Consider the following 13,890-nt stretch of genomic DNA (forward strand, 5'->3'; position numbering starts at 1 on the left):
GTTAGGTGTTTTTCTCACTCGTTATAAAGTTAATAAACACCCTTGAACTGTGATCACTTGTCTGTCTTTTCTGTTGCCACCATGAGTTCATTACAGCGCCCACCCAATCTCAGGGATGCCATTTGTTGTATTACGGTGTAACCATCAAGCAGACACAAGTAATCAGATCAAAATCACACAAAGTCGCTGTTCTTTCAGGGGAGCCCATAAAAATATGAAAACCCAGACTATTCCAACGTATAATTGCCAAATTTTTGGTGACTAGAGCGACTACTAAAGTCCAGCACCATGGTCACCTAACTTTCTAATTGGGCGGCCAAGGATTCGGGGAGCCATTGGCAATCAAGAGAGCTATTTCTCATCATGTTCTCTTCTTCGTCAAAACACACCACCACCCTCATCTTCTAGTCATTTTTATGGGCTTACATATTCCCCTCAAATAATCGGAATCAAAGTCAGCCAACCTGTCACCATGCAGGTCGCTGTCCCGAGGGACTTTAGAGACCAGATCATAACCCACTGCTCTCAGTGAATATATTTCAGCAAAAATCATATTGACTACATTATTGGTCTTGAAATTCAACTGCACAAAATCCGTCCTATCATCAGATGGAAAATACACTCTTTAGTGTCTAATGGATGCAACTGCGGGCTCTCGTGGACGAGCTTGACAACATTAGATCGATTCAGTAAAATACTATTAGAGCCAGACTCTAGAGTCTCAAGAATACATCTATGTGTACCAGAAGACACATAATATAAAATACATGTGGCGTCACATACCAACTACAGCGTGCAAATAACATCCCATATAGCATAAAAAGAAAACACAACATAAGCAAAACATAATATTCACAACATAATAACCTACAAGGAAAAAGACCCATGGAAAGGCTTTGCACATCCCAATCCCCCACGGCGCATATAGCAATTTCCTCTACGCACACAAGTTTCCGAGGATTGGTTAGGGCAGGAGAGGGGGCTCCCGGGGAGAGAGCAAGGGGAGGTTTGGTGAGTGTTTGTAGCTCTTGTTGCCTGCTATCCCAACTCAGCTGATGGACATCTCATTCATGACCACTTGCCGGTCCTCATGGCGGCCTCAGAGTCTAATACGCTGCCTTCTGCCTTAAGCCCCAGACACCCAGAGCATGCACTCACCACAAACATGCAAGAGGAATGCTTCAAAGGTGGCAACTGTGTAACCTATTCTAAAGGTTAAAGGTTAATTCTAGCATTACTGTTCTTTGCCGCCATCTTTTCCCTACACACAACCTTTAAACCAATGGCAGTAAATCCTGGCAGGAAGTCTGCTGGGTAAGGGAGGGTGTTCCGAGGATTCATACCCTCTACCCTGAGCTGGTCTCCATTCGCCTAGCAAAAAAAACCTCAGGTCAAATACCGCTTACGTGCTAATGGCGAAGTTTCATATTTTGGGTTTATGATGAGGCTAGTAGTGGTGGTGGGTGGGGGAAGAAAGAGGCAGGTGACACTACCCGCGGAGAAGGTAAACCAAGGATTTCCCAGGCTCCCCTGTCCATCCTCCACTTGGGAGGAAGCACCTTCTCGCTGACCTGTGGGAGACCCCAAAACAAGGGAGGATGGAACCCAGGTGGGATGAAGACTCTTGGAGGTGTAGTACCACAGATCAGCATCAGGGGCCCCTGGCCCCAGAGTAAGGAAGCCACCTAACAATCTTCAAAGATACTTGGTGGAGACTAGAGGCAGGAAACGCACAACAGTGATCCCCTCCTTATTAGCGCCTAGTCTCCACAGTGCACCAGGTGATGTATTTTGCTGAATAATCCGTCACCCCAATTCTACCCCGCAGTCCCTGTGCCCCTCTTGTACTTCAAGAATTCATGTCCCCTTTGGAACTGGGTTGTTCTTTAGAGGACACTGTGGATTTCCATAGCCAAGTACGTGATGATCATTTTTTAACAGTACCCGCACCAGCACAATATAAGCAGAGGCAGCAGGACCAGAGGAGACTGTGGGGTGCTGTGTTCCCAAACAGTCAGACAGACAGACCAGCGACGGCAAAACATGGCAAACATTTGGAAAACAAAAAGGGTGGACAATTGATGACGAGTTTGCTCCATGAATCTGTGTGGATGAGCCGAGTCTAGCGGCAGAGAACAACTTGAATTCTGAGCGTCAATTGGTTTGATCAGCTTGTCGAGCTATGCCACTGAGCATGTTTAAAGGTTTGAGGGATCTAGGGACGTGCTTGTATTAAACGCAGTCCACATCATACGCTGCAAAGGTGTGCTTGTAGGAGGAAAGCAAGGGTGTTTCAGAGTGGTGATGAGGGGAGAATGGAGGAGGAGGAAGAGAGTGAAGAATAGAAGAATGGATCGAGGAAAAGGAGAGAAAAAGAGACCGTGGTACGACCTGTAGAGATAGGAAAATAACAAGAGAGAAGGGAGCAGAGGCAGAGGAAGACAATGAACATGCAGAGACAGGGAGGTTGGAAAGGAAGGAGCGACACAGAAGGAGGAGGGAGGAAAAGGAAAGAAGAGTGAAGGATGGACAAAGGTCTGATCTGTAAAAGAGGAATTTACCACAGAAAGGAGCAGAGAAGAATTAAGAGAAAGGAGAAGCAGAAGGAATCGAGGAGAGCAAGAGATAAGTGACGCCACAAGTGGAGGAGGTTCAGAGAAAAGTGTGGATGCAATTGAAAGATAGCAGGAGAAGGAAGATAGGAGGTGAAAGGGGGTTGACCCAAAGACCATTGATCTGCCTACCAGAGCACACTAGTCCAGTGCATTCAGAGACCTTGGCAGAGTCTGCCTAAATCCCAGCAGTACCCGGCCCAACTTGCCCAAGCGTATGGCGATCCACGGCCACTTCATACAGAAACTGGAGATTTGAGCAACAAGCGCACTGCCCTTCAAACCGCAAGGGAGGACTGCCTTCCTGGGAGACCAACATCCTGACTTGAGAGCAACAGAGCAACAGAGCGTCCACCCACCCAAGACAAGAAAAAAGTGCAGTCAACACTTAAAACCCCAGTCTGGTTGTGACTTTCGTTTATTTTATTTTAATTGTTCTTTAGTGCCGGCCTTACCCAGAGGGTCTTGGAGCACCTTACATGATTCAAAGTTTGAAAAGGTGGGAGCTGAAAAAAGAAGTTATAAAATGTTTTCAGGAAAGGATAGGAAGATTAGGAGACAAGTGATCGCAGTGCGGGGCGGGAGGGCAGGGTTAAATGTGGGGAAACAGGTATGTTTTGAGGCTCTTTCTGAAAGTGGTGATGGAGGGTGCAGTGTGTACGTGGAGAGGTAGGGTGTGCCATGCCCTGAGCGCCCAGTGGGTAAATGTTTGTTTGTGAGAGCATGTGAGTTTCCAGAGTGGAATGTGTAGAAGGTGTTTGTTGGCTTGTCTGGTGTTTGTGTGGCTGTTGAGTTTGAGTTTGTCATGAATGCAATATGGAGTTTTGAGGTCATTGGCTTTGAATACAGTGCAGAGCCCTTTGAAGGCAATTCTGCTGGGTATGGGGAGCCAGTGGAGCTAAGTAAGAGCGTGGGTGGTGTGTGAATGTTTGGGTAGGTGGAGGATGAGTCTGGCGGCTGTGTTTTGTATGGCTTTCAGGAGGGCTAGGGTGCTGCTGGGAGTCCATGGAGGACAGCATTTCCATAGTGCAGCTTCGAGAGAGCCAGTGCTTGGACAGAGGTGCAGAAGTCGTCAGGAGGAAGAATAGGTCCGATTTCCAGTAGGAGGTGTAGTTGTAGGTTGCATGTTATGGTGACAGCAGCTATGTGGTGTGTGAGGGAAAGGTGGGTGTCGATGGTGAAGCCAAAAGATTTGGCAAGTGTGGAGAGGCATATGTGTGGGTTGTCCGTGGCGAGTCCTTGGATCCAGGGGGTGAGGTCGAGTTTGTTCCTTGGGGGGCAAATGAGGAGGTATTCCGTTTTGGAAGAGTTGAATTTGAGGAAGTGGGTGGCCATCCAGTTGTTGTGAGTGGAGGGACAGGTTTTGAGGGTGTGGACTCAGGGATGAAATTTGGAAGTATATTTGTGTGTCATCTGTGTATTTGTGGAAATGTATGTTGTGTTTGCTAAAAGTCTTCCCAAGGGATTCAACATATAGGTTGAAGAGGAGTGGAGAAAGGGAGGAGCCTTGTGGGACCCCATACTTAACAGGGGTGGGGTCTGATCGATCAGGGGACATGTAGAGAAAGTGTATGCTGTCAGTAGGAGAGAGGGGGTGGCCCAGTCGAGCATGGTGCCAGAGAGATTCACCCTGTGGGCCAGGATGTCGAGTAGAACGGTGTGGTCGATGGTGTCAAAGGCAGGAGCGATGTCGAGGAGTACGAATAGTGCTGTGTGTCCTTTGTCTGTGATGCTGTGGAGGTCATCGAGGATGTGAAGAGTAGCTGTCTCGGTCTTGTCTCAGTGCTGTGTCCAGGTCAAAAGCCAGACTGGAAATGGTTGCGTAGGTTGTTTGAGGTGATGTGTTGTTGCAGTTGGGTAGTTACAAAGCGTTTAATAATTCTGGCGAGGTATGGTAGGATAGTAATGGGGTGGTAGGTTTCAGAGAGCATGGAGTCGAGAGATGTTTTTTTGAGGGTGGGTGAGATTTGCCCAGTTTTGATGGCAAATGGAATAGTACCATGTGGGACACAGGAGTTGGTGATATTGAGCCAGGTTGGTGATGCAATTGGATGCAGTTTGAGGTGGGTATGCACCATCCGGGAAGTGTGTAGGTTTTCTTTTGGCAGTGAGGATGATGGTGTCACGGTCAATGGGGTGGAAGGTGTCCCCTGTGTTGGAATATTTGGAGGGTGTGAGTGTGAGAGCTGAGCGGAGGCTGTCCTGATCTTGTGTATTTTGGAGTTGAAGCAGTTCATGAGGGAGTTGCCTACTGCAGTGGATGGGGGTGAGGAATGTTGAATAGTTCCCAGGTACGATTGGTGGGGGATCAGAGTACTTGGAGGCAATGGGTGGCTTTGGCATTGCATTTGGCTGTTTTCTATTTGTTGCGTCAGTGTCTGAGGGTGGCCATGTTGAGGGAACTGTTGAACCATGGTTTGTGGTGATTGTTGTGGAGGCTTTTGACCATCAGGAGACAGAGGCCAAGGGAAAAGAGGGATGACTGACACACCACAGTCCTCCAGTGAGCTGCAAATACTCATCCTCGATTTCTTGGGTTTCTACACCAAATCCACCCAAGGCCAAAAGTACTTTGTGTATTTGCGGTGCAGCATTTCTCTCCCGCGAAGGTAAACAGAGTGAAATAAGCCCTATTGAAATAACGTATCCCAGTCTGGAGGTGCCTGTTGAACCCTTGGATACGGCAGGCTCCAAATACTGAGGAGCTGGACGGCCGCGCATAGCCCTTTGCATCTGCTAGTACCAGAGCCTAGTGTATGGGCTGCACGGTCAGTAATGTGCAGTCTGCTGCAGGACTCAGTGCTGCCAGGCCTTGCTCAGAACCTGCACTGTGCATAATGCGCAGTCTGTGAGAGGCATCAGTACTGCCAGGCCTTGTGCATGGCCGTAACGGTGTGTGCCCTCTTCCACCTCCACGGCAAGTCCAGAATTCTTCACCACCTGCTTCTTTGCCACCTCCTCTGCCTCTCTGTCATGCCACTATGCAATCTGCTCCTCTCTACTCCACCAGCTTTGGACTACCACACCTTTCCAATCTAGCAGACCAGCCATCTGATATTGTTATTGGCTGGGCTTTTGTCTCATGCTAAGCTTGTGATTGGATGGCTGATTCTAGTCCTTGAACATGCTGTAATGCAGCTGCAGGCAGAGGTTTCAATTCAGGAATCACCTTCTTGGTTTCACTCGTCCGGCCACTCTGCAGAAGCTCTCCGTTGTATCGCTCTGTACACGTAGGCATCTGTTCCATTGCTCTGAGCTGTCCAGGTCCGGGGGCTCAATGTAGCTGTCCTACGGGCAGATGCAGGATGGAGGCCCCCTTGCTTGCTTTTCCTACAAAGGCAGCCAAACAGCATAGCTCTCACGTTGGCTGGCAGCACCTTCTCGATCCTTATAATGGGTTGTCGTATAAAGGGGAAGGACTGTTCCAGGCCCACATAACTGTTTCCACATCTCCCGCCCCCGCCAAGGTTCCTGGCAATAGGACACCCCTTACATCTCCCCAGGTGCCAATTACTTTGCTCCCCTGTCTCAGATGATGCTGATGGCCAAGGGTTTTGGTGTCACGGAAGTCAGAAGAGTGTTCAGGCTGGCAGACTCTGGGCTTTTATAGGACTTGATGTTGGGTTGTACCCTGGGACCGGGGAGCTGGGGAGGGTGGAAAGGGAGGATCCACAATGTACTCCTTCCCGGTCATGCATCACAGAGCAGGTGGTCACTCCAACATCATCGCCAAGCCTCCAACATGAAACTTCATCATAGAGTACAGGACTCACCTAAAGGTTCTATGAAGGTCACACAGTTATAGTACTCACCTAAGATGTCTGTGAAGAATACACAATTCACAGTACTCACCGAAGGTCTCTGCCAATGGTTTTGTAGACGATTTTGAGGAAACTCCATCCTCCAGAGCCAAGGTAGAAGATAAGGACGGCTGGAATGACCTGCAGCCAGGGCAGGCCCAGAGCGAGTCTCAGAAGCCCCAACAGGGCGCTGCAGCAAGAGAAGCGCAACATCTCTCTCCTGGAAAGGGAAACAGAATAGATAAGGCTCGGAGCACAAAGGGGCAGGTTCATTTATTTCTATTTATTTATTTATTGTTTATTTGTACAGCGCTTGTACACAAGTGAAGTGCTTCAAAGCGTGAAGGGAGCGAGGGAATACACTAGTCATTCTTAGGCCTTGAAGTTTCCCAATGTAACCAGTGTACTAGGCTTGATGGCATTTCTCATGGTGCAGGTGCATAAACTGTTTTAGGCGCAACCAAACCAGGGAGGGAAGACAATGTGGTGACAAGAGAACTTACTAGTCCTAGTAAATTCGGGTTATGCAAGTGTACAGACAGACGTGCGGGGGGGGCTCAGAGTGGGGGGGGTGCGCCCAGTCTAGCAGGGTCCTGGGTTAAGTGCAGAGAATTTACACCTCTAAGTGCTGCAAGTGCAATAGTCTGAACATAGTGCCGCGTCCCGGACGCAAGTGCAGGAGTGCAAGTGCAATAGTCTGAACATAGTGCCGCGTCCCGGACGCAAGTGCAGGAGTGCAAGTGCAATAGTCTGAACATAGTGCCGCGTCCCGGACGCAAGTGCAGGAGAGAAAAGAGAGGAGGTTAGCAGGGGAGAGGGAGAGAGAAGGAGGAAGAGAAGAGGAAGGTCTTGTGGAGCTTCCGGAACTTAAGGACCTCCGGCTCAAGATGGAGAAAGGCAGGGAGGCTGTTCCAGAGGGCAGCCCCTGCAGAGGATAAAGCTCTACCCCCAAATCTCTGTTTTATGAAAGCCGCTCACCCGCAGAGAGTTGGAGGAAGACGAGTGGAGGGATCTAGAAGAAGAGTATTTAGGAAGAGAGGGTTGAAGATAGAGCAGCCCCAAGCCCCAGAAAGCCTTGTGGATTATGCAGAGGGTCTGGAACTTAATTCTAGCAGCCATGGGGAGGCAGTGAAGGGATTTCAGTGCGGGAGAGATGTGGAGCTCCTGAGCTTGAGGCCGAGGATAAGCCTCGCGGTTCTGTTCTGGATGAGTTGCAGAGGGCGCAGGGCGGAAGCAGAGAGGTTGAGAAAGAGGCTGTTGCAGTAGTCCAGCCTGGAGAGAACCAGGGCTCTGGAAACAGGGAGTCTTTGGGGGAAAAGTCAGAAAAGGTAGAATACCTCTGAGCAGGTGCAGTTGGTAGTGGGACTTTTTGGAAATGTCTGTGATGTGAGGAGAGAAGGAGAGAGTGGAGTCGAAGATGACCCCCAGATTTCTTGCCTCACTAGTGGGTGAGGGAGCATGGCCAAGCGTGGTCGGCCAGAGTGAAAGTGGGAGAACGGGAGCAGGGGTCCCTACGAGGACGATCTCTGTCTTACTGGCATTGAGGCATAGATCATTAGCAGCACACCAGGACTGAATTGCGGAAAAACAGCGAGGAAGAGGCTGAGGGTAGCCTGAAAGAGAGCTGCGTGTCATCCACATAACACTGAACGTTAGAGGAACAGGTAGAGATACTGTGAGCCAAGGGGGCCATGTAGGCATTGAAGAACCATGGGGATAGGTTAGATCCCTGTGGGACACCACAAATAGAGAGAGTGGTAGAGGAGAGAAAGGGCACAAGTTCCACCTGGGAGGGCCAGTCAGAGAGAAAGCAGGCAAGCCACGCTAGGGCCCGATCCGTGATGCCCAGGGAATCACGGAGATGAGTGATCAGAATGTTGTAGTTTACCGTGTTGAAGGCAGAAGAGAAATCGGGAAGAAAGAGGACAGAAGGAGAGTAGGAGTCAAGATTTGAGAGCAAGTTTTCACAGGTGTTCAGAAGAGCATTTTCTGTGCCTCTGGATGCTCTAAAGCCAGACTGATGGTCATGGAGACAACCAATGGATTTAGTGTGGAGGGTAAGTTGTGAGATAGCTAATTTCTCCAGGTGTTTGCCCAGGAAAGGAGTGATAGAGATCAGGCGATAGTTTGTGGGATGAAGGTTCAGCAGAGTTTTTATATTTAGCAGAGGGTGCACAAGAGAATACCTGACAGTAGTGAGGAAAACTCCAGTCGGGAAAGAGAGGTTGCAGAGGTCGGTCAAGGCTGGAGCAAGAGAATCAATGTTGTCCTTGATGGTTTTAGGAGAGGCAAAGGTCAACCCATGGGGGAGGCTTTCATAGACCAGACTTGTCTAGAGACTTCCTCGGGTGCGACAGGGGCGAGGGAGGAGAGAAGAGGGGGGGGTTGATGGGGGCCCAAGAGATAAGGGTACAGGCGAAGGTGTGGGGGAGAGGACAGGATGTCCTGTGATTTAGCAGTGAAATGTGCAGCCAGGGCCGAGCACAGGGCCTGGGTGGGTGCAGTAGAGAAAGAGGCTGCAATAGGATTGGCCAGTTCCTTGCAGACTCTGAACAGTTCAGCCATGTTGTTAGATGCCGCGGTGATGCAGGCTTGAATATAGAATTTTTTCTTAGAGCAGATGCAGAGTCTGTATTGCCTTTGCAGAACGTGGCAGGCCAGTTTATCAGAGGGTGCACCTGAAGATCCCCACTTCCGTTCTGCTGCTCTGCACTTTTGTTTAAGGGCAGTCAGATCAGAGTCGTACCAAGAGTTGCACTTTTTGGATGTCTTCACATGGACCCTCATGACAGGGGCGAGAATGTCAAGAGTGCTGGAAATGGAGTGATGAAAGTTAGAGATGGCTGTGCCAGGGTGGCAGTCAGCCGCAGGAGTAGAAGAAGGAGAGTAGGTGGAGGCGGAGGGGAAGGCAGCCTCTGCAGTGAGGGGTGTGGCAGTGCTAAAGGAGAAGAGAGCTTCATGTGGAAAGAGAGGAGAGAATGATCAGTCCAGGAGAGTGAGGTAGTGAGAGGGAGAGAGAGATGGATGTCTGTGGAGATGAGAGCACCTACGGTGTGGCCAGCGGTGTGTGTCGGGCCAGAAGGAAGAATGGAGAGAGAAAGAGTGTTGCAAAGGTTGCAGAAAGGAACTGAAGAGTCAGGAGAATCAAGGTGGATGTTGAGATCCCCCATCGGGAGGAGTTGGGAGGAGAAGGAAAGGAGAGAGGAGGCCATGTCAGCACGATTCAGAGAGGAAGAGGGTGGACTGTCCCGGCGGCCGATTGAAGGTGGCCAGAGTAAGAGAGGCGGCAGGAGAGAGGGACATCCTGCAGATCAGACTTTCAAAGGAAGCGTAGGCCTGAGTGGGAATGATGGAGGCAGGGATCCACTCAGGAGTTCCCTGACCTGGCAGCGCTCATGTTGGAAGCAAAGGGCCCGGCAGTGGTCAAAGGCCGGGTTTGAAAGACAGACCCATCCGGACACATTTGTAGTGGAGAAGCCCTATTTTTATAGGAAGATGCATGGAATAATATAGGCGACAAACACATGCCTAGCCCTGAGCAAAGGCGAACTGGACAGGAACTTCAAATGACCAGCCATGAGCACCTCTAACAGAGAACCCAGTATCGGCAATGGAGGACCAGTGGAAAGGGGTGTTCTCGTTCTATCCCTTAAGATAAAGAACCCCAGTACCCAATGCGTTAGGCTCGCACCCAACCTCAAGGAGCACCTTCTTCACACAGCGCAAACTCCCGTCACCACCTGACCCCACCTCCCTCCCAACTATTGATCCCTTTGCTTAACTGAAATGTAACATATCCCGGCAGTAACATATGCCCCCTTACATGTACTCCTATGACCCCTCTGCTGCATCGGAAGGACAGGTCTGCCCTCTATAAGTGCCTAAAATAAACTACTGCCCTTCAGCCCCTGCAGTGTCGGACATCACTGGTTCCAAGAAACTCTAATGACTGCCCATGAGCATCGCTCTCCTTCTTGCCCAGCCCAGCCCTGGCACAAGGGCTCCACTCTAATACAGTTACGAGCAGATAGGCCAAGGGAGTCCTGCCCATTTCCAGGTCCAGGGAGTTACAGCCAGAGAGAAGACACCAACGCCAGCCCCCTAGTCCAACATTAGGATTAGAAGTCATCCACAGGGGGTGGGGCCCGCCAGCCAATCGCTACACCAGCTCCATCATGAGACATGCATGAGTTCCCTCACCCAAGGGAGAGCCTGGAAGGCACTGCCGGGCTGTGGCAGGCAGAGAGAGGACAGCCTACGGGTAAGGACGGGTCCGTTCCAAGTCCCACAGCAGGGCTATCGAATGATCATCGGGAGCGGTGCCTGCCTGCCAATCCCCATCTCAGCTCACTCACCTGAGTGGTCAATTTCACAAGAGAGAGACTGGAAGGCGGAACTCAAGAACAGAGAAAGGAGTTTGTTTTTGGTAAATTTGGAGGCAAGAGCAAGTAACTTGGCAAGACCCGGGTGACTGGAGGACAGGTCCAGGAGGCAATGCAATACTGGGAGCTGGAAGAGAGGTCCAGGAGTCTGTGCAATACTGGGAGCTGGAGGACAGCTCCAGGAGGCAATGCAATACTGGGAGCTGGAGGAGAGGTCCAGGAGGCTGCGCAATACTGGGAGCTGGAGGAGAGGTCCAGGAGGCTGCGCAATACTGGGAGCTGGAGAGGTCCAGGAGGCTGCGCAATATTGGGAGCTGGAGGAGAGGTCCAGGAGTCTGTGCAATACTGGGAGCTGGAGGAGAGGTCCAGGAGTCTGTGCAATACTGGGAGCTGGAGGAGAGGTCCAGGAGTCTGTGCAATACTGGGAGCTGGAGGAGAGGTCCAGGAGGCTGCGCAATACTGGAAGCTGGAGGAGAGGTCCAGGAGTCTGTGCAATACTGGGAGCTGGAGGAGAGGTCCAGGAGGCTGCGCAATACTGGAAGCTGGAGGAGAGGTCCAGGAGGCTGCGCAATACTGGGAACTGGAGGAGAGGTCCAGGAGGCTGCGCAATATAGGGAACTGGAAGAGGGGTCCAGGAGTCTGTGCAATACTGGGAGCTGGAGGAGAGGTCCAGGAGGTTGCGCAATATTGGGAGCTGGAGGAGAGGTCCAGGAGGCTGCGCAATACTGGGAGCTGGAGAGGTCCAGGAGTCTGTGCAATACTGGGAGCTGGAGGAGAGGTCCAGGAGGCTGCGCAATACTGGGAGCTGGAGGAGAGGTCCAGGAGGCTGCGCTATACTGGGAGCTGGAGAGGTCCAGGAGGCTGCGCAATATTGGGAGCTGGAGGAGAGGTCCAGGAGTCTGTGCAATACTGGGAGCTGGAGGAGAGGTCCAGGAGGCTGCGCAATACTGGGAGCTGGAGGAGAGGTCCAGGAGGCTGCGCAATACTGGGAGCTGGAGGAGAGGTCCAGGAGGCTGCGCAATACTGGGAGCTGGAGGAGAGGTCCAGGAGGCTGCACAATACTGGGAGCTGGAGGAGAGGTCCAGGAGCCTGCTCAATACTGGGAGCTGGAATACTGGGAGCTGGAGGAGAGAACCAGGATTCCATTGAGCTGGAACATGAAGCAAGGAGCAGGAGAGTGATGGCCAAAAAGGTGAAATCATTGAGAAAGAAGGTGACGCCCCTAGGAGCAGAGGGCTCAGTAAGCTGAAAGCTAGAACCAGCCCTACTCCAGATACGTGAAGAAAGGGGCCCCGAAAATTCCCCCATGCGCCACAAATGTCATTCCTAGTACAACTCTTTACCTCCCAATATAGCTGCTAGCCACAATTCTCCTGTTTCCATTTCTGAAGTTCAACTCACAGAATCCACCTCCAAGCAGCCAAGTAAACCCTGGCCCGGGGCAAAACCAATAGAAAACCTGAGAAGATACAGTTGAGATGGGCTGTGAATCTGCACCATAGGCTATCACCAACCAGAGCCTTGGAAAAGCAGAAGACGCACCCCAACTACAGAAAACCGGAGGGGGCTGAGGGGGAGACACGCACCAATTGGTGCAGGAAGTTAGATGAGCGATGTAGCCATCGGAAGGGGGGAGAAGCACTGAACCACCAGCCCCGCATTATAAAAGCAGAAAAGGAAAGGCAGAGAGCGCAGACCTAGCTTCAAGAGTCACAGGGGGAAGAACACGGTGAGGGGAGCAGAGGAACAAGGGAATGGGGAGCTAACGGGGAGAGGGAAGGTCGCCAATTTGTCAACAAGCGATCTAGAAGCAACCAGGGGAGGAACCAGTGGGGTGCAGAGCAGCCGGTCTCAGGTAGGGTGGAGCATGGAGGGTGTGTGGACCTAGGTGTCAGGAAGTGGGGAACTCGGAGTGTAGAGGGAGAAGGAGAGAGAAAAATAGAATCAGGTTATGGTAGTGGTTCTAGAAAGAGGGAGTGATTGTGAGAAAACACTGAGGCTAGTAGAGAGGGGTGTGGGAGTGGGGTGCAGGGGAAGTCGGGGGCATGTGAGAATGAGTATAATGGAAGCATGAGAAGGGCACCTTGTCCCCGAGTTTGGGGAAGAAAATGGGTGTAGTACTAGTGCTGAGAGGGGAGAGTAATAGTCATGAGGAGGGAGTACTAGTGCTGAGAGGGGAGAGCAACAGTCATGAGGAGGGAGTACTAGTGCTGCGAGGGGAGAGTAATAGTTGTGAGGAGGGAGTACTAGTGCTGAGAGGGGAGAGTAATAGATGTAGGAGGGAGTAGTAGTGCTGTGAGGGAAGAGTAGTAGTGCAGAGTAGGGAGAGTAATAGTCGTGAGGAGCGAGACGTGCTGCGACAGAGTAATAGCTGTGAGGAGTACTAGTGCTGAGAGGAAAGAGTAATAGTCGTCAGGAGGGAGTACTAGTGCTGAGAGGAGAGTGTAATAGTCGTGAGGAGGAAGTGTTAGTGCTGTGAGGGGAGAGTAATAGTCGTGAGGAGGGAATACTAGTGGTGAGAGGGGGAATAATACTCACAAGGTGAGAGATCTAGTACTGATAGGGGAGAGTAATAGTCGTGAGGATCGAGATGTGCTGCGACAGAGTAATAGTTGTGAGGAGTACTAGTGCTGAGAGAAGTGAGTAACAGTAGTGAGGAGGGAGTACTAGTTCTGCAATGAGAGAGTAATAGTCAGGAGGAGGGAGTGGTAGTGCTGAGAGGGCAGAGTAATAGTCATAGGAGGGAGTAGTAGTGCTGAGAGGGGAAAGTAATAGTCGTGAGGAGAGAGTAGTAGCATTGCTGAGAGGGCAGAGTAATAGTCATGAAGAGGGAGTAGTAGTGCTGAGAGGGCAGAGTAATAGTCATAGGAGGGAGTAGTAGTGCTGAGAGGGCAGAGTAATAGTCGTGAGGAAAGAGTAGTAGCATTGCTGAGAGGGGAGAGTAATAGTCATGAAGAGGGAGTAGTAATGCTGAGAGGGGAGAGTAAAAGTCATATGAGGGAGTAGTAGTGCTGAGAGGGGAGAGTAATAGTCATAGGAGGGAGTAGTAGTGCTGAGAGGGGAGAGTAATAGTCATGAAGAGGGAGTGGTAGTGCT

The 13,890-nt window shown here is 50.9% G+C and overlaps 1 protein-coding gene across 1 annotated transcript in view; it reads right to left on the reverse strand.

The window, feature by feature from the left end:
- SLC27A4 (solute carrier family 27 member 4) overlaps positions 1-13,890 on the reverse strand; it is a 297,326-nt gene that overhangs the window by 272,033 nt on the left and 11,403 nt on the right. The window contains exon 2 of the mRNA XM_069609143.1: positions 6,465-6,632. Within this exon, the coding sequence (XP_069465244.1) occupies positions 6,465-6,625 (161 nt within the window). The 5' untranslated portion in view covers positions 6,626-6,632. The remainder of the gene's footprint in view (positions 1-6,464; positions 6,633-13,890) is intronic.

The sequence above is a fragment of the Ambystoma mexicanum genome, chromosome 8 (genome assembly GCF_040938575.1).
Source record: "Ambystoma mexicanum isolate Mex_15411 chromosome 8, UKY_AmexF1_1, whole genome shotgun sequence".
NCBI classification, from domain to species: domain Eukaryota; kingdom Metazoa; phylum Chordata; class Amphibia; order Caudata; family Ambystomatidae; genus Ambystoma; species Ambystoma mexicanum.